Source organism: Rhagoletis pomonella, unplaced genomic scaffold (assembly GCF_013731165.1).
Source record: "Rhagoletis pomonella isolate Grant_MI unplaced genomic scaffold, Rhpom_1.0 Rhpom_scaffold_00014, whole genome shotgun sequence".
Taxonomy (NCBI): Eukaryota; Metazoa; Arthropoda; class Insecta; order Diptera; family Tephritidae; genus Rhagoletis; species Rhagoletis pomonella.
Window position 1 is genome coordinate 14838263 of NW_023458568.1, and position 20430 is coordinate 14858692.

A 20430-nucleotide genomic window follows, 5' to 3' on the forward strand; every position below is an offset into this window, starting at 1 on the left:
AGGAAAGTTTGACTGCGTTTACAATGATATAAACTTTTTAAAAATCGATTAGTAATTTTTTTGATTAAAATATTTGTTTTTTTTTATAAAAAAAAAAAGGTTTTTTTCTTTTAAATGTTTTTGCTCAAATTTTTACATACAAAGTAAACAAATATGCGTATCAGAAGAGAAGAAGGGGGTCTAGTCACGTTTACACCGATACCAACTTTTAAAAAATCAGTTCAAAATTCTTTGAAATATAAGGTTTTTAATTTTTCGAAGACCCGACCTTTGCCCCCTTATAGCACCTGTAATATAAGTTTGCAACAAAAGTTATAAACCATTTAAAAAAGAGCAAAAGGCGGTATCCGACTGTATTTTTAGTTTTTTAGTTATTTACATATAATAACTTCGAAAAACGGCTTTTTTACCTATCACTCAATCTCTTAACAAAAAATGGTTTGGTATTGTACCCAGCCGAGTGCTGTACAGTGTAATGAATACAGTATCTTCATTAATGTATATTGTAAATATCAATTTCTTATAAAGAGAAGTGTACAATTTTTTTTTATCTAAAACTAATAGCTATCACTTCTACCATTTTTTCAAATTATTGTTGCTTTTCCACAATAAGTTTTCACTGAAAACGGCCTCAAGCTCATAAAAATTGTTGAATAAAACTAATAAAGTTAGAAGGGCGAAATTCGAGGATGTGGTAGTTTACATATTAGTCCTTTTATTTTTTTTTCAAAAATAAATATTGTAAACTGCCAATGATATTCAAGGATACAATTTTTAAATAACATTTTCAACATTTATTAGTCCTGGTGACACCAAAAATTTTTATTTTTTTAATCTACAGAATTTTTCCTTTTAACTGATACTCATATTGTTACTCTACAATGCACCAGATCTTTTAAATATTTTGTTTTATTCAATCTTATCCTGGAAATTTTAAAGTCCTTTAAAAAAAAATCTTGACACGTCAGAGTGAAAAATTAAAAACGCAGTTATACTATATTTGGCTCCTAGTTTTGTGAATATATTGATTTTTTCGAGTGTTTAAAAAATTTTTGCGTTTTCTTGCACGGTATAATCCCAGTCGGAAAATTTAATGTATAGTGATCGAAAAAATAATCAGTAAAACAACCCTTTTCACATTCGAAAATGCATTTTTCCCCCAGGGCGATGTCCTAAGAACAGTGGTATTAAATTTTGCATTGCCTAGTATCGAGAAATGAATGTGATTTAATATTAAATATTTGTGACTTTTTGAATACATTAGAATGCTGATTACATATTAAAGAGTAATTGGATGTAAAACTCAGAAGAAATACATTAGATTATTTATCACGCATGGAATGTATTACTACTTTCCCCACTGGGATAGGGGGGTTATATATCGGAAAATGAATAAGATGAAATGAAATTAATGTTTAATTTCTAACCAAACCTATGTATGTAACTAAATCGCCTAATGGTTTGCCGAGCCGTAAGCATATGTTTACCTATCAAATTTCGTGAGTACCTGGTACTTACACCCAAGACATAACAAGGTAGAAGTGATTTCGACATTTCTCTCTTTTGAACTGCGACTAAAATGTCAACTCTTAACCCTATACTATTCAAAATTTTTAATTTTTTTAATATATATTTTCAATTGTGAGCTGTGCGACTGATTTTAAATACATAATAAAATTAAAAGGAATTGTTGTGTTTGACAAGAGCCAGGACAACAAACTTGTGCGTTATTTTAAAACTCCGAAGTATCAATGCTTCATTAGGAGACTCTTCACGTGTGCGCGAAGACCATTTTAGTGCCAGTGACTTTATTTGTTGCCCATCGCAGCCGGGTATTTCTAAGCGGACGCGTTTGTTCCCAGGTGCAGGAATTATTATACCGAATATGAAGAGAAAATCTTCCACTCATATACATGGATATACCAAATTTCAAATGGTGGTCTAACAAAACCTAAACCGGAATTCCTTGTTGACATAAAGAAACTGAAACTAACTTTTAATAAATTTAATGGAAAGGAAATTTCGAATTGCAAAAATTCATTAGCTGAATTATTGAAGTTAAGTTCTGATATAAATTTAGAATAATCAAACCTTTTTTAAATGTCTAATATACTTTAGAATTAAGAATTTGAATAAAAAAAAATAAATGCTTAAAAACATAGTAAAAGCAAGAAAATTGCCAAAATGTGTTTATAAATGAGTGTGTTCCACTTAGTGTGTACTTTTGTGTAAGTATGCATTTCCACATTTACATTAAAACGAAAAGGCAATACCTAAAATGAAGCTGATTCTAATGAGATTTTAAAAATTTTCATATCTGCAAAAACTTTAATTTCAAAGATATTAGCCCGCAGTTGTAGTCAAAATAAAGTCGACTCTAAAGTTAAAAGCCGCTTTTTTTGACAGATATTCCATTGAAAGTTATGTCAAAAAGCTGCTTTTAACTTTAGGAGTCGACTTTATTTTGACTATAGTTTGCCAGAATTCGGAAAAGGGGGCGTGGCACCACCCATACTAACTAAAATATAAAAATAAGTATCGTTTTTGGTGTGACCATATAACTTGAGAACGGCTTCACCAAATTCAACCAAATTTGTGCGGCATATTCGGGCTATCATGCAGATGGTTTATGTGGCGTTTGCTTGAATTCGGAAAAGGGGGCGTGGCGCCTCTTTTTATATATACAAATTAGTGAGTTAGCTTATAACTTGAGAACGGCTTCACCGACTTCAACCAAATTTATATAGCATATTCGGGCCATCATGCTGATATTTTATGTGGAGTTTGCTTAAATTTGGAAAAGGGGGCGTGGCATATGTATCTTATGTATAAAAATAAGTACACGTTTTTGGTGTGAGATTATAACTTGAGAACGGCTTCATCGAACTCAACCAAATTTATACAGCATATTCAAGCTATCATGCAGATAGTTTTTGTGAAGTTTGCCCAAATTCGTATAGGGGGTGTGGCACCTCCCATACTAACTTAAATTTTTATATTGTATATCTCTTGAAATATTTGTGGTAGAGAACTGGAAATTGGTATAGAGGTATATCAAATAATTTCATATTCATGGAAAAAAATGGGCGGTATTGGAAAAGAGGGCGTGGCACCTTCTATCTTACATATAAAAAATGAGTGCAAGATTTCAACCAAATTTATATGGCGTAGTCGGGTTATTATGAAGATGGTTTGTCTTAAGTTTCCCCGAATTTTGAAATATTTGAAATATTTGTGGTAGATTACTGGAAATTGGTATAGAGGCATATGAAATAATTCCATTTACATGGAGAAAAATGAGCGGTATTGGAAAAGGGGGCGTGGCACCTCCCATCTTAAATCAAAAAAATAAGTGCACGAATTCTACCAAATTTAAACGGTATATGCAGATAGGTTATGTGAAGTGTGCCCGAATTCGGTCCAGCGGTTCATGATGTATAACAGTTTATGTCTGTTACATGAACCACAGCAGATACATGGAAAATCGAAAACATAGTGAAAAATTGTTGCTTTGATGTGTTTATTTTTTCTTCGGATAAATTAAGTCAAATATAAACATGGCTGCAATATAGTAAAAAAAAATTCAAATAGAAAAATTCCAGGATTTTTCATTCATTTTTCAATATTTGGTGCAGAGAAGCACACCGGGGTACCGCTAGTTGTTTATAAAAAATAAAGTTGCGGAACAACATTTTCTTCATTGAAAATTCTTTTTTTTTGCGAGCGCTAACTGAAAAGTGAAGAGAGAGGGCTGAAATTTTGCCGACATTATTTCTTTGTAACCCACAACGAAATTTTGATATGGGACCGAAATAAAAAAAAAAAAACGTTAGTTTTATTTGACACAGTCTAATGTATATACGTTATATACAGTGGCTCAAACAAATGACCCCGAGTTGGTTTTTTTGTTCAAATATTTATAGTGTTTTTCGTGCTAATTTTTTTGTTATTTTTCTATAAAAATATTGTCCAAGCTTTAACTAAAACCGTATAAATCACAGTTTCAAACTTTGTACAAAATTTAAATGTACATCAAAATTTCAACCTATAAATCTACGTCCCTATTGCGAGTGTAGACTAGTAGTGGATAACCGACTATTAGTAGATTATCGATTATTCATGGTATTTTCAATGTCGTTTACTCGTTCAATAAGTGAGTGGGAGTCTACTATTAGTAAGTACAAGTTTCAAATGGCTAAAAAATCCTGCTGATTTTTCAGACTTTTTTGTTGTGACGGATTTTGCTTTTTTTTTATATAACAAGTGCAATTTGAAAAAAACTAGCGCTGCTTTTTTCAAAATTTTGTTGGGAACGGTCTCCCGCATTTTATTCCATAAGAAATTCATACTTATATAGAAGAACGTGCAATTTCCACAAAAAAATTCCTGATCACCAAATCGCTAGCATCGATATGCCGTGCGATTTTGGGCTTTGATGTTGAGGCAGTGTGGAATTTTCATGGATTATTGAGCTAAATTGTAGAAATTGTTGACCAACTTGAATTTAAATTGAATTTCCTACAAGTTTATCATATACATTTTTTCTGTATCTCTTTTTATTTATGATATAGGGGCAAAAACGAGAATTTGATGAACAATTTGCAATGCGACGTTACCCCGACACAAATTGTAGTATTTGGTATAGTAATGATCCTCCATGATTCTCCCATGATTCTACGATAATTCTTAAGGTCGTACATCGAACGTTTATTTTTCCGTAGAAATAACACGTACATAAATAATAAATAAATGAGTTATTCGTTTAAGGTCAATATTTTTTTTTAGAATCAATCAAAAGGCCCGAAACTGTAAGAATACAGGCTGACTTCCAAAACGTCAATTGCTTTGCATATATACAAAGTATAAGGTTCCATAACGTCGGACTACAAAATATTGACTATGTACACTATTCCAAAACGCAGCCGAAAAGTTATCGCTCGAGCAATCACCGCATCAGAAACAAAGTTGATGCTTCGTTTGTTATTGGTTAGCATTGGTGTTTTAGAAATGGAAAATTCAGAAACATTGTTCATTGCTATATTGAATATTTAAAATATGCAATGTATCGCAACTCTGCATATACAAACAGTTTGAATACCGCAGTATAACAGTTTCCAAACATTGTATTGATACGTTTTGGAAGTCAGCCACACAGACTATACGCCATTTAATTATTATGCACGCTCTTCTTCTTCTTTATTGAAGCTGTAACCGCCTCAGCGAATTTTGCTCGACCAGAGTCTTTAAATTCCTAAATTATCTTTTTTCAATCGCTTGCCCTGTTTGGGTCAAATCCAGTAATTATGAAAAAAAAATTGTAATTTAAAGAACCTGAGTCTGCATAACACTTAAATGGCTTGTAGTCAACGTATTCTGGCGAATTCGGCTCCTTTGATTGATCCTAGAATATTATATTGACCTCAAAAAAGAATAACTCAGTTTCTTAGGTGTTATTGCTGCTCAAAAGATTTTGCGGAAACGTCAAAGCTATGTAAATGTGCTCTTTTGTGCTCTGATAAAAATTCATATTTTATAATGTTGTTAACTTTAATAAAGTAAATATTACAATAAAAGTGTTAATAAACGTTTGGTGCACTATTGAAGATAAGTGGAACATCATGGTTTCCTGTGAATTTGATCAATTTAACTTAATATTCTTAATTGCGGGTCTTTTGTTTCATATAATATATTGCTGTTGTCAGTTGCTTTTGTTTATCTATAACTATTATAGTTTTTGTTTGTGCACATCGATTTTGCTATTTTTGCCTTTTCTGCTGTTTCATCCTTTTCACAGCTGTTTGCATTGTGTTTATTAAGTTTCAAAATACAGTGTATTTAAAACTGTTCGCTACATAGCATTCAAATTGTAATTTACCAGTAGCTTGCTTTTCTCATACATCGCTTTCAAAACTGTTTTGGATTTTTTGCTTCTAATATTATATATATAAACTTAAACCTATACATACATAAATGTCATTTTAAACACGTCGTGTATTTACGCCAATTGCCACGTTAAAAGCAACTCCTATGTGTCATGGTGGCTCTGTGATGGGATTGCCCATATAAAATGTGCTGGTTTGAGCGACAAGGTGTTAGATGCTATTAATGAGGGAAAGGGTCTTCGCTGGTTGATTTATTTAAATTCTTTAGACAGCCCAGCAATGATTTTTCTGAAATTGGGAAGGATATGTCGGTACTTGTTGAGAAATTTAAGCATTATGAAAAAATGTTTAAGTTTTTCACATGTCTCGGAAACCCTCCACACTCTGAGGATAGCCGAGAAAATAAAGGTAGGCTAGTCCTCTTAAAAAGATAACCACTGAATCTAGGCCGAAAAATCCTCCGTCCCAGTCAATCTTTCTTCTCCATGTCCTCAGGCAGTGATCGGACTTCTTTGTAATTTATGTGAAACCTTGCAGAATTTTTTTGATTTTCTTACAAAATTTGATCCAAATCCTGTGATCTACCAAATTTTTTTGAAATCTACCACATTTTGTTCCAGATTCTACCACGCACATTTTTTTTCAAGTCCGATCACTGCCCTCAGGTATTGGAGCCAGCGTTGCCAGGTTGACGTTTTTAACGTCAATTCGGTGTGATCCCCTAGTTTTACCAGAGGATGCATACCATCCAGCTCTTGAGTTAAAGTACGAAATCATAAATTAAATACATAGCAATAAGTTGTATAGTTCAATTACTAGATATGTTTTTGCGAAAGCTAATTTCAGAACAGTTAACAAGGAACTTTCAAAGTTATCTTGGCCAATATATAGAGATGACGTCGAGCGTAGCGCTGAACACTTTAATTATACTGTTTTCAAATTGTTTCGAAAGTATGTACCAAAACGTAATATTGTTCATGAAGAACCAACACAATTATGGTTCACTAAAGGGCTTAAAAAATTAAAAAATAAAAAGTCACATTCTTATATAGGAAATCTTATAAGTCATATTTATGTAAATTTAAAAAGAATTTAATTAACAATCCTAAATCATTTTATGGTTTCGTAAATTCAATACTGTTTCTAGCGACAGTCAACATGTTTGCCCAGTTCTTTAGTTGCAATTATTCGGTAGACTCCTCTACGAGTGGAGACTATCCGTATGAACTTTGTACGATTAACTCAGCTTTTATTCCAGTAATTTCTTCCGATGAAGTTAAACACTATTGAAAAACCTTAAAAGCGTCATTTAGGCCTGCACCTGATCATAGGTCTTTGTTACAAGCGGATCTAAGCAACGTGGATTTTGGTGTAGTGCAAACTATTTGCCACTAAACCTTAAAAATGTAAAGTTTTGTGTTTCTCTCGAAGGGCTCTTCAACCAGCTGTTTATTCAATACCAAATTAAAATCTGGAGCAGGTATCCAATTTTGTCCATTTTGTTATCACAAAGGATTCCAAACTCAATTTCAACCTTCATATTAATGTTACAGTCAATAAAGCCAATGGCGTTTTTGCATTTGTAAGGCGATGGTCAAAAGAGTTCAAAGATCCTTATGTTACAATGGCTCTTTTTACCACTTTATTAAGACCTATACTAGAATACGGATCTAATGTTTGGAATCCCCGCTACCGAGTTCATTCAGAAAGGATTGAATCAATTCAAAAACAATTCTTGCTTTTTGCATTGCGTGACTTTAACTTGCATTCAGACTACAATCTCCCCCCTTACACTAGTCGTCTAAAGCTCATAAATTTGCCTAACTCGCAGCTCGTAGAGAAATGCTAGGTATAGTGATAGAACGATACGAGTACCGAGTACAGAATATCGATACTTTTCATGAGTACTGAGTAGTATTGAGGACTCGATACTTTTTGACAAGTACTGAGTAAATATCGCGAATACCAAAAAGTATCGACGTTTTAAAAACTTGTTTAGGTAAAATTTTTATTTTTTTTTTACCTACAGTGGAAAATAGGCTAATTTTTTGGAAGAGTTGCCACCTGTTAAAAAGGTTTTAATTACATTAATACGCGGAAACGACTGAACAGATATGCATGACATTTCGCACAGAGATAGCTTATGACCTATGTTGGAAAATAGGCTACTATTTTAAGAGTTATCACGTATTAGGAAAGTTTAATTAAATTAATACGCGTAAATGACTGAACTGATTTGCATGAAAGTTTGCACACAGATAGCTTATGACCTAGACTGGAAAATAGGCTACTTTTTTAAGAATTGCCACCTGTTTGAAAATGAAATTTTGTTCAAAGATGGTTTATGACCTGGATTGAAAACTATGCTACTTCCTTAACCGGTTTTCCGATCAGAACGAAAATTAGTACACTTACTACGGATTTCGGAAGGATGGTCTTAGACTGAAAGTAAGTCCGATAACTCAAGGCCCCTCCCATACAAATTGGAATTTTCATATTACATACATATCTCTGGAAGTATTTGTGGGAGAGAACTGAAACTTGGTATAGTGAAATGTATGTGAAATCAATGATGGCATTAATCGATTGATGTTTTAATTAGTTAATTCGATTAAATTCAAACTGATTACAGTTAATCATGATTAATTTTAATCTGGCTAAACAGTTAATCGTAACCGCGATTAAAAAATTAATTTTTAATCATTAACTCTTAATTTGATCAAGTAGGTTTGGTGATTAATTAAGTTATGCTGGAATTTCCCTGTGCACACAAAGCAAATTAATCTGGTATGGCTAAGTCGGGCTTCCTCATCAATCTAAGCAATTTGGTGTGCATTTTCATTAAAATATATACCAACAAACGTTTTACAAACTAGGTTTGTAAAAGTACGCAGTTTATGTATTACTAATAACAATAATTATAATTTTTTTTATATTATGTACTTTTTATAAGCGTAAGCACAAAATAATTACTATAACCGGTGTTTAGTTTCAAACTCGGACAAACTAGACAAATTAATCAGATTTTATTTTTAATTGGATTAACGATTAATGTTTTAAATTAATTAAACGAATCGCAGCCAGCGATTAACGATTAAAAAAATGTTATCATTAATCGTACAGTTAATTTCGACTAATTATGTTTAATCGTCAAGGTTAGGTTAGAATGGTGGCGGAAAATTATTACGCCCAAGTAGCAGTTAAGTGCCATTTTGATACCATATACCTCGAATGAGTATGTTAGAGCCAGCCGGCGTGGTTGATGAAGTTGAATATGTTGCGGAGACTTACATCAGATTGCTCTCGTAACGATGTGAACTCATATGCTCCGAGCATGGTATTTCTGCATTCTGGTAGCATCTCTGCAGCTTCTACAGAAGTCGTTGTAGGCGATTCCCAGCCTTCTCGCGTGGGTACCAATCGGCCAATGCCCAGTAAGAGTCGCAACAAGCCTAGCAACGTCAGATCTGGGTTTCCTTAGTAGGTTGTGTGTTCTCTCAGGGCTGTACGCAGGCCACAATTGTTTGGATAAACGGCAGCCTGCCACGGTGCGCCATCTTTGATCCGATTTGCGGAGATTGTGGAGAAATATGTCTTTATATAAGGTTCCAATTGGGGGTGAGATCCGGTCCTCGATCGACACCAATGTGGAACCCTCTCTGGCTAACTCGTCTGCAGCCTCGTTTCCGGGAATGTTGCTATGGCCAGGGACCCAAACTAAATCTAAATCGAGTTGTCGACTTTCTGTATTTAACAGTGTCCTACACTCCTTGATTAGTTTCGACCTTATTGTAAAAGACGCTAAGGCCTTAATGGCCGCCTGGCTATCTGAGAAAATGGCTACTCGCTCGCTGTACCGCAATCCTCTACGTTCTAAGAGACGGCAGCCTTCGGCTATAGCGAATACTTCTGCTTGGAAGACACTCGCGAAATCGGGCAGATGAATTGATCTTTTTACTTCCAGTGACTCAGAGTAAATACCTGCTCCAAATCCGCGTTCCATTTTGGAGCCATCGGTGTACATATGATGTGTCCAGGTAGAGATATCAAGCTCCCCGTCCCAGTCGGCTCTCGACGGAAGAATGGCCCCGAAAGGCCTGTGAAACTCTACCTCAGGTCGAATGTAATCGGTTGCTAGCCTCAACGTAGCTGGCAAACGGGAAATTATACTGCTATGCCCGATCGTTCTTTCTTTCCCTATACCTAGTTGGCTAAGTCTTATAGCCGATAGTGATGCGGTGTGCCGTATGTGAAGGTCTATAGGAAATAGGTTTGTAATAACATTTAGGGCATCGGTAGGGCAAGTTCTCATTGCCCCTGTGGTCTCGATGCATGCAGCTCTCTGAACTCTGCCTAGTTTCACTTGATTATATTGGTTCTTTAAGGCTGTCCACCATACCAAAGAACCGTGGCATAAGATCGGACGTACAACCGCTGTGTACATCCAGAGTACAACTTTTGGATTGAGACCCCATGTCTTCCCAAAAAGCCGCTTACAGGAGTAGTAGGCAATGCTCGCTTTCTTTACTCTATCTTCAATATTTATTTTCCAACTTGGCTTAGGATCCAGTATGACTCCCAGATACTTCGCTTGTTTAGATAATCGCAGCCTTTGTCCATTTAGCTTTGGTAATTCAAAGCTTGGGACCTTATTTCTTGTCGTAAAGACCATTAATTCTGTTTTCTCTGGGTTCACTCTAGAGTACCCTCCATGATGTTACTCACCACAGATGGAAATAACCCGGTTATTAAAATCACTACATCGTGAGCGTAGGCCACTACCTTTACTCCTCCCTGGTTGAGCTTGAGTAGTAATGAGTTGATAGTGCTGAGCCATAAAATAGGAGAGATCACTCCCCTTTGAGGAGTGCCCCTACTAACGTTTCTTGTTAATGTATAGCTACCAAGTTCAGCTGAAATCGTTCTGCTGCGAAGCATCGCCATTAGCCACGCGCTAATAGACTCCTCGACGCCTAACTCGTCAAGGGATTTTTGGATAGCTTCTACCCTAACATTGTTAAAGGCTCCTTCTATGTCGAGGAAGGCTGCCAGAGTGAATTGCTTAAATTCGAGTGACCTCTCGACAGTTCTAACGACCTCATGGAGTGCCGTCTCCGTGGATCGTCCCCGCAAATATGCATGCTGCGCTTCGGACATGCGTTTGCCGTGGAAAACCCCCCGGACGTGTGTGTCCAGAACCCTCTCGAACGTTTTGAGGACAAAGGAAGTTAAGCTAATGGGTCGAAAATCTTTAGCGTAGACGTGCCCTCGCCTTCCAGGTTTTGGGATGAAAACCACTTTTACTCGCCTCCACGATACAGCGACGTAGTTGAGGGTTATGCATCCTTTGAAAATGGACAAAAGCCATGGCATAATAGTATCCTCCACAGTTTGCAACATGATAGGTATGATGCCATCTGGCCCCGGGCTTTTGTAAGGCGAGAAGGACTTCAACGCCCATGATATTTTGGGATTTGTGAAAATTTAGTCTGCTATGTGCTGAGCTCCAGCATATCTTCTTGGAATCGGATTGAACGGTTCGTCAGAATTACCCGGAAAATGAGTATTGACAAGCAACCTGAGCGAGTCTTCCACAGACTCTGTGGGTACATCATCCGCACTGCGAAGGAGTGACGGACAGGAGTAGTCCTTCGTCAATAGCCTGCTCAGCCTGGCGGTGTCCTTTATACTCTCCAATGTCTCGCAGTGGCTCTCCCATGCTGCTTTTTTTGAGCGCCGAATCTGACTTTTATACTTTTTCATAATGTCTTGGTATGGCTTCCAAGATTTAGATTTGTAACAGGAGTTGAAAATTCTCCTAGTTTCTTTTCTTAGTCTAGATAAGTCACTATTCCACCAAGGTGGATATGGCTTCCTTGAATATCGTAGCGGGCAGGCCCTGTTCATTGAATTCCGAAGTGTGGTCTCGACGACTCTCAGATTGACCTCAATCTCGCTGATGGAGCTCACCAGTGGGCTAGGAGCGAAACTAAGCTTCTCCCGAGCCAGACGATTGAATTCAATCCAGTTAGTTTTCCTAGGGTTGCGATATGATTTGGTTATTTTTTTAATAATATTGACACTGAAAGTGATATACTTATGGTCAGAAAAAGAGCTCTCATCAGACACTTCCCAGTTGTCAACACAAAAATTATTGTTTTCTAGTAACAATGTTATATCGAGGACTTCCTCCCACCCTTCGTAGTTTTCCGTACTCGGAAAGGTGAAAGTGGGAGTCGTCCCCCTATTGCTAAAAGATAGCTTAGTGCTAATGATAAAATCAAAGAGTGACTCACCCCTTTCGTTCGTTTCACCGCTTCCCCATAGGCAATGTCTTGCGTTGGCGTCAAATCCAATCACAAGCGAAGCAAATATTTAAAGTCGCTACCATGGTAAAACTAAAAAGACTGTTTGAAAACATCTTGTTACTTTTTTCGTCTGTCGATTTTATAACTGGTTCGGAACTATAGAAAACGGAGTTCAAAATGAACTAGATCCCATTTGTCGAATCTAGGACTGGTTCTGAACTATAGAAAAGGTAATACAGAGGGGAACGATTTCCAATTCCTATGACATCGTCAGTTGTTTGCATGCAAATGAGATTTATTACCAACTAGTAGTGGGTCTAAATTAGGGTTGCCAACCGTACTATAATATATAGTATTGTACTATTTTTTGGGTCTGCGTACTATATACTGTTGGAAAAAAATATAGTATGCAAAAATACTATATTTCTTCAATTACAAAATATAATTATATTTCTGTAATTTGTAAGAAAGAAATGTTTTAACATTGATGACATTTATACTGAAATATCAATATTAAAAGAGATATACTTTAAAACAAAGGGTCCATAATAAAAATGGCAACATTTTTAAAAATACTTATAAAGATTTACCAATTTTTGTTAAAATTATTTCGCTTTTGCTCTCTATTCGTGCAACTTCGCCATTCACAGAAAGAGTTTTTTTTATTATGATTGTGAAATGGTGAGATGAGAGAAATAAGGCGACTATCTCACTAATAAAAAATTAACTTTTGATTTATATTAATTTAAATATTGATTGCGATAAAGCATATGATACTTTCAAATAAATATGATTTTTTATAGAGGAAATGCATAACACAGAAAAAGATGTACACTTAAACAGCATTTTTTTCTTTTCCTTAAAAAAAATACTATATATATTTGAAGTGTACTATATTTTTTCATATTTTTTTGTAAAAGTACTATAAATTTCTCAGAAACTGTTGGCAACCCTAGTCTAAATGTACTAGAAGCGCCCCAGTTCAGAACTAGAGATTTCCCCACAGGGATGTTACAAAAAAGAAGGTAGTTTAAATAAACAACTTTTGATGGATAATAACATTTTTGAAGTTTCATAAATTGTCTGCATTATCAACGCCCTTGCCACTTTGGTAATATTAAATAACGCAATAAATTGGAGTATTTTCTTTCATATCTTTATACCAATGTAATAATATTTCAAATCAAAAATCGTTATCAGTGCTTGGTATTTTTTTTACTACGTAATGCAAACTGTTAGAGGTTCTTTTTATTTTGTAATAAAAACTACGAGCGCATTATGTTGTTTTCATTTTCTTATTTTGAAAGCAAACTTGTGATTTAGAAATCTAATTGGGATGAATCCAAATAAAACCTTTTTAATATATTTTGGCGGCCGCTGTTGTGTAGTGGCTAGAAGTGTGCGCTACCATTCCGCAGGGCCTGGGTTAAAGCACGGTTCAACCGAACATCAACAAATAAAAAAACAAATTTTTTTTTATTGCGGTCGCACCTCGGCAGCCAATGGCAAATGCAAAATAGCTTCCCATAAAAATACAATCGCCGTTTGGAGTCGGCGTAAAACTGCAGGTCCCTCCCTTTGTGTGACAACATCAAGGCACACGCCACAAATCGGAGGAGAAGCTTGGCCAAATACTAGCATATTTGTAAGCGCCAATCTATTATTATTATTATAACCAAATTTACTTTTAAATTTCTCATCATAGTTTGCAAAAATGAGGCTTTGTGGTTAGCGTATCACCACTGACTTCAAAAAATTTTGAATTTAAAATTTCCAATATATGCAAAAAGCTTTTTTATGGCTTATATAGACCGCCCTCCGGTAAACAATTAACATAAGTATAATTTAGATCACTTTCTTCATGCTTTCTAAGATCTAGTTTCGTCAACCACATTTTTGAAACTATGTAGATGGCAAAATTTTCAAGTCCATCATATTCCAGATCTTTGAGTGGACTGATGAAATCTTGATGCGCCTAAAAGATGCAGCGATTTCTATTCTCAAGTTACATACCTTATGACAGTATGAATGGCAATTATAATAGTGAGGTTTTAGTTTTTTAAACTATAATTTTATTTGTATCGTGGTGGAAACAGTATTTTTGACAGTGTTTCAATTTCAAAACGATGTCGACGATTTCTACGTTTTACTTGTAACCATGATACAAAAAAAGAAGGTTGTTTCACTTTGCAATTTTTTAACATAAACTGTGCTCATGACGTTTATACTTTTCGTAAATTGCTCAAGTAGCACTGCCACCTCAACAAATTATTGTTTTGGACATTTTAATATTTTTTAAGGAATTTTTTATGCATTAAAAAATTAAAACTCGCAAGGTAAATTTCGTACCTTTTTCATCGTATTAGCAGGGCTGTTAATAAGTGTTTATTGATTTAAAATATCTTAAATTACCTTACGGCAAAGCAATTTGACATTATTTGCGGTGTTACATGAAATATTATCTGGCTCTTTAAGAAATTTAGATATTAGGATGTTGCTTTAATTTAGATCTTTTTTAGTTAACAAGTAACTTACCGTCAATGAAAGCACAATGAAAGCGTAAACTTATTTTTGATAACGCATGATGTAGACATGAAGAGGGAGGTAATAAAATCTCCTAATTATTAGAGCTCCTTGTTATATTTTATAGTCGGATAAACTACTCGCTCTACTGCTCCTGGTGCCGCGAGTCGCTTCAATTGGGCACATGGACACTGCAGATGGAACTATCCTCCTCACTCAATCCCTATGTTTTTTAAACGTTTATCTTTTAACCGAGGTAACTCGCATTAGACGTTTTCGGAGTTTCTTTTCTAATTAAAGAGATGATTGATTTGTGGCTTTATATTTCCATTCTTAAATTCTATTCTATTATGATTTATATTTATTTATACCACATAAATACATACCTATGTATTCAAATTCGGATATCAAACGGTTATAAGGCAAATACATGCATATATAAGTGTATTTTACATAAAGAGAAAATTCGGGACCGCCACTAAATATAGGCCGAACAAACCTCGACCCCTACAAAAATAATTTAAATTTTAAAACAAATTTCCAACGTTTTCTCTTGATACTTGGTCTGTGCTTTTGAAAAATACTAAATAGCAGGGACCGTAACAGTTACAACTTTTATTAAAAAATCACTCTTTAACAATTATTTTTTGGCTTTTATTTAATTACTCCTTAAATAACAGTTTTTTCTGATTTTTATTTTATAAATCTGAAAATAACAATTATATTTGATTTTTATCTAAAAAAACTGCAAATAACAGTTATTTTTGATTTTTAAATTATATATCTTAGATAACAGTTATTGAAGTTTTTTATTTATAAAAGTCATTAATATAAGTCATTCTGACTTTTATTTTTAAAATCATACTTATAAAAGTCATTTGTATAAGTCGTAGTAAATTTTGGTTCCCCAACACCTTCTTAACTGCGAAAAATGATAGTGACTTTTATGCGTATGATTTAAAAAATAAAAGTCGGTGATTGATTTTTATTGAGGACTTTTATAAATAAAAGCCTTCAACAACTGTTATCTAAGATTTATAATATCAAATTCAAAAATAACTGTTATCTACAGATTATTTATATAAATATTAAAAATAATTGTTATTTTGGAGTTGTAAAATAAAAATCAAAAATAATTGTTTTTTTTTTTAATTTTGCATAAAAACTAAAAATAAAAATTTGTTTCCAATTTTGATTCTCGGTGAAAAAAGAAGCCGATTGGTATGTATCACTTAGTTGTAGAACATTTCCTTCATAGTGATTTTTTCAATGACAGTTTTCATCAAAAACTGTTATGTTCGGTCTCTGCAAAATAGTTTCACCTTTATTATCGTAGTATGTGGTGAACGATTTTTTATAGAAAAAATTCATCTACAGAGAGACTGCTTTTGGTATACTGTTGTACATATCAAGTAAATGGGTAACAATTTTTTTTTCTTGTTTTATGGTAATTTCGTTTCTTCCAAAAAATGTGGCCTTCCACAGTGCAAAATGGGTTTGTTGTTACCTTCAGCCCGTTAAAGGGCATGTTTTTGCCCTCTTATCCTTGTCTGGCTCAAGCATCTCATAATATGGTCATTTTAAGCAACCATCTGGTTTTCAAGGCAACCGTTTGCCTTTATTTTAGAATCGAATACGAAAAGGGGCAATCAAAAGACAATATTCTTTGGTAGAAACGAACACACCTTTAGTCAAAATGCGTTATTTTAAGTTCAGATGGGCTGTATTCCAGAAACTCGTATTATACTGATTTTCGATTTTCCCCTGTTGTAAATAACCTCGACTTACTTTGAACATCGCTCTCCAAGTTCGAGTTCAAAAAGTTTCATCAATGACGGACAATTCACAACATTTAGACACCACATAGATTCTTTAACGGTCACGTTTACGACGTACCTCAAGACTAGCAAACATTTGTTGGCTTCGGAATACGGAGGAAACCTTTCTAGGTTTCCCACCAGGCCAGATTTGCGGTTGTTTTGACTAGCATGAACATGACCTTGCTAAATTTGCACGTGTATCTAAAAATGCGCTTTCGCATATATTAGAATTAATAATATGTAGCTTTGTGAGTATTAACTAATCAAATTTATCAAGTTAACAAAATATTATAATTCTTACCTTCCCAATAAATTCAGGAAGAATCCGGGCCCTATGGGAAACACCCCCGACCACCTACCCTCTAGGCGGGCCTGCAAATATTAGTATCAATCAGAGTGTCCAAATTTGGCGATTTCGCGCCAATTTGACGATATTTTTTTTGGATATTTGCGCGTAAAAATTTAGGAAATCGCCATTGGCGATGTTTTCCTTTCAAATAAATTTTTTCCAATTATAAAAATATACAAAACTTAGTTTTCCACGATAATTTTACAGAAGACGCAAATGAACTGCGTAATAAACTTGACATAAGAAGCATATTAAAAGACTGTCACCCTAATCGAAGAACTTTTGAAACGATTACCTAGTCAATAAAATACTTTTAAAAAAGCTTTGATTTTGTCACCAGACAAGTGTGTGAATCACAAGAGGGCGAGTTTCAGCGACCTTCCAATTCACTATTAGACTTTGAAAGAAAAACAGCGGAAACTGAATATTTAAGTCTTTTAACTTTCCCATGGAATAACTTTTCTCAGAACCATTCGATCCGACTCTGAAGAATTTTGGATAATTGCTTACGAAGTGAAAACCGCAACAGGCAATAAAATGTTTGGAAATATAAGTAAATTCATATTATCCTTGCCGCACTGACATGCTTTGTTGAGCGCGTTTTTTCTGTAACGGATTCAACAAAAACTAAAATTCCAAACAAGATGAGGTTGGAAAGCCACAATTCAATAGTTCGAATAAAGTGGTATATGTATGTTATCAAGGTTAAATAGCTCAATATATGACAAAAACAGAAATATAAATCATTCAGACACTACAGGTGATTTTATTATAGGTTTTTTATTATAGGTTTTTATTTAATTTTTAGCGCCGAGCTCTTAAAAGCGGATTGTGCGATTAATCAAGTAATATTAGTTATAATAAATATAATAATTGCGCAGTCCTATTGTAAAATGTGTTGAAACAAATATTTTTAAAAAGTATGCGTATTTTTAAAGAAAATTGTTTGTACATCACTATTACATAAGTGATTTGTGTTATTTATTATTACCTTCTGAAGATATTATATTCGTTTTTGGTTTTAAAAACTATATTATAACTAACAAGATTTCATTTTTAAAATAAAAGCTTTGTTAAAACGATTTTATGATTTTTTTTTTTGAACAATCTGGACACCCTGGTGTCAGTTGTTATTTAGAGTAAGATTTAGAATGTAGTTTTTTGTTATTTTCTCTTACAGGGAATACCCATGTGACCATTACACATCAGTAATCACGGTTACACTTTTAATGACTGGCTGTCCGCGCGTTGAAGTGCATTCCACCGCTCTCCAGTTATTACAAATATTGGATAAACGCTTCTTTGGCAGCGTGGCTTCTCTGCATAGCGATAACGATAAAGGTATGTTTGATATTCTTGCGTCCAAAAAGTAATTTATCAGTGTTTGCTGCATAAATAAATCGTATACAAAAAAATTTTGCATTCATAGAAACAAAAATAATAAAATAAAGCTATGTGTGTACATATGTAAGCGTGTGAGAAGGTATTAAGCTATAAAACAAACTGCTTACATGTTATAATAGGAGAAGCTCTGTATCAGGGTTGTTGCGAATATTCGCATTCGCAACCGCGGAACTTCCGCATAAATTATGACATTCGCATTCGCTTTCGCATTCGCAATAATCAATGCGGAGCCTTTGCGAATGCGAACATTGTACAAGTGCACTTTTAAAACGTATATCTGGCAAATACAAATTTTAGCCAATATTTTTTGCCTGTAGAAATGCTACGGTAAGACTGTCCCCTACGTCTACCTTCTTTCGTAATTTAAAGTCAAAGCGTAAGATAATAGTAGGTATTTCCAGCGGAAATGTTCAACGGCTAGCTATAAAGAGAATCGAATATTATTCGTCAAAGGTCTGTTGAAAAAACTGGATGCATCTCTAGTTGTTTAATGCTTTTTCTTAGTGTAATTATTTTTTTCCTCATAAAACTTATTATTCTTAAGTTCCGTGTTTCCTTCTATTAGTCTTTCAGCTCGAAAACAAAAACATTTATTTTAATATTGTGTAAATTGTCAAACTTAGCACGCATCGAAATAAAGATAAAATTGTATGTAAATAAGTCGACAGCCAAGTTCACAAATTAAATAAGAATTAATTCAAAGTGAATTTTATATCTATTGAGGAGTGGGACTTGGCATGTAATATATAGTTAGTATAGTATTGAAAGGGCTTAACTCACATCGTAGCTGAATTACAAAAAGCCGTAACTAACTAAAAATCCAAAATTAACTTTATTATTGATTATGATGCATTTTATCGAATCATAAGTCCCCACATCGTTTTAGGCAATACAAAAATTTAGTTAGTTGTGGTTTTTGAATTTCAGCAACAATGTGAAATAAGCTCTCTTAAAATAGTATTAGCGATATATATGTGGGAAATTTGCGTTCATTCGCCTCAAAAAATATATCAAAACACATTGAGCGCATGGAATGGAACAACAAAACAGATTTGATAGCTTATGGTACCGACAGCGGTGAGTAATTAATTGTGACTGCCTGCAACTAGGAAGCTCAACTAACTAATAAAAAAAAACCAATTACAAGGTATTAATTACAGGCGAACCTTTCCAAGGAGTCACCCGAGGACTAAGCAAATCTGAGACCTTTATCGTCCGTGATTCCTTATTTCAAATTATTATAAAGAACGGGATACCTTTTTAACAAAATAACAAGATTTTATACTATTTCTGCTAGCAGCCACGGCTTTCAAAACAGAATTTTCTTCGAAATTTTCGTTTCTAGAAACTAACAATTTATTTGCCATATCCACCTATTCACAGCCTCGCCAGAAGCGCACATTTTTCAAACCAGTCACAGAAGACAGGATTAAAAATAAAGTACAACAACTGAAATCGAAAAACGCTGATGACGTAACAGGTTCTCCAAATTCTGAAACAATCAAAAGAATTCATGCTCCAAATTGGAACACAACGGTGTTTAAATAACGATCTTGCCATGATGCTAGATTGTGAAGATGAAAGTCAGGAGAATACATCCGAAATTTGCAGCCCTGATGCAATTCTTAAAAAGGAACTGTGCACCGCAGTAAAAAAAGAAACATAACTGAAAGTCCTTTCAACTGGTGCAGCGTCAATCGAAAAGAATTTACAATTTTCGTCAAGTTTCAAGTTTGTCGCCTCGAGCGAATAGTTATTTAGGGGCGCAGGTATGATTTACGACCCGTTAGGAATCAGGCTGTAACCCGAAATGGCAGCAAAATTACTCTTTCTTAAATACAATGTTCCAATTTTTTAATTGAAGTACTAAATAAAAAAAAAAAAACATTATTAAAAACTAGTAACTTTTCATTTTTTATTTACTTAAATCACCTAATGTACTCACCAAAATTATTTCTTAAGAATATTTGACATGCGAATGCGATCCGCGGATGTTAGCTTTTAAACATCCGCATCCGCATTCGCATCCGCGGATGTCTAAAATTCCACATTCGCAACATCCCTACTCTGTATATGTACGAGTGTCTTACGGGCCAAGTGAGAATTCAATGCATATTTTATGAAGTGATTTTTTTTTTCAAGTG

General features: G+C 34.3%; 1 protein-coding gene across 1 annotated transcript in view; it reads left to right on the forward strand.

Moving 5' to 3' along the window:
* Positions 1-18282, forward strand: part of LOC118749267 (protein furry-like) — a 294401-nt gene extending 276119 nt beyond the window's left edge. Inside the window, exon 15 of the mRNA XM_036484066.1 lies at positions 18063-18282. Within this exon, the coding sequence (XP_036339959.1) occupies positions 18063-18255 (193 nt within the window). The 3' untranslated portion in view covers positions 18256-18282. The remainder of the gene's footprint in view (positions 1-18062) is intronic.
* The last annotated feature ends 2148 nt before the right edge of the window (positions 18283-20430 follow it).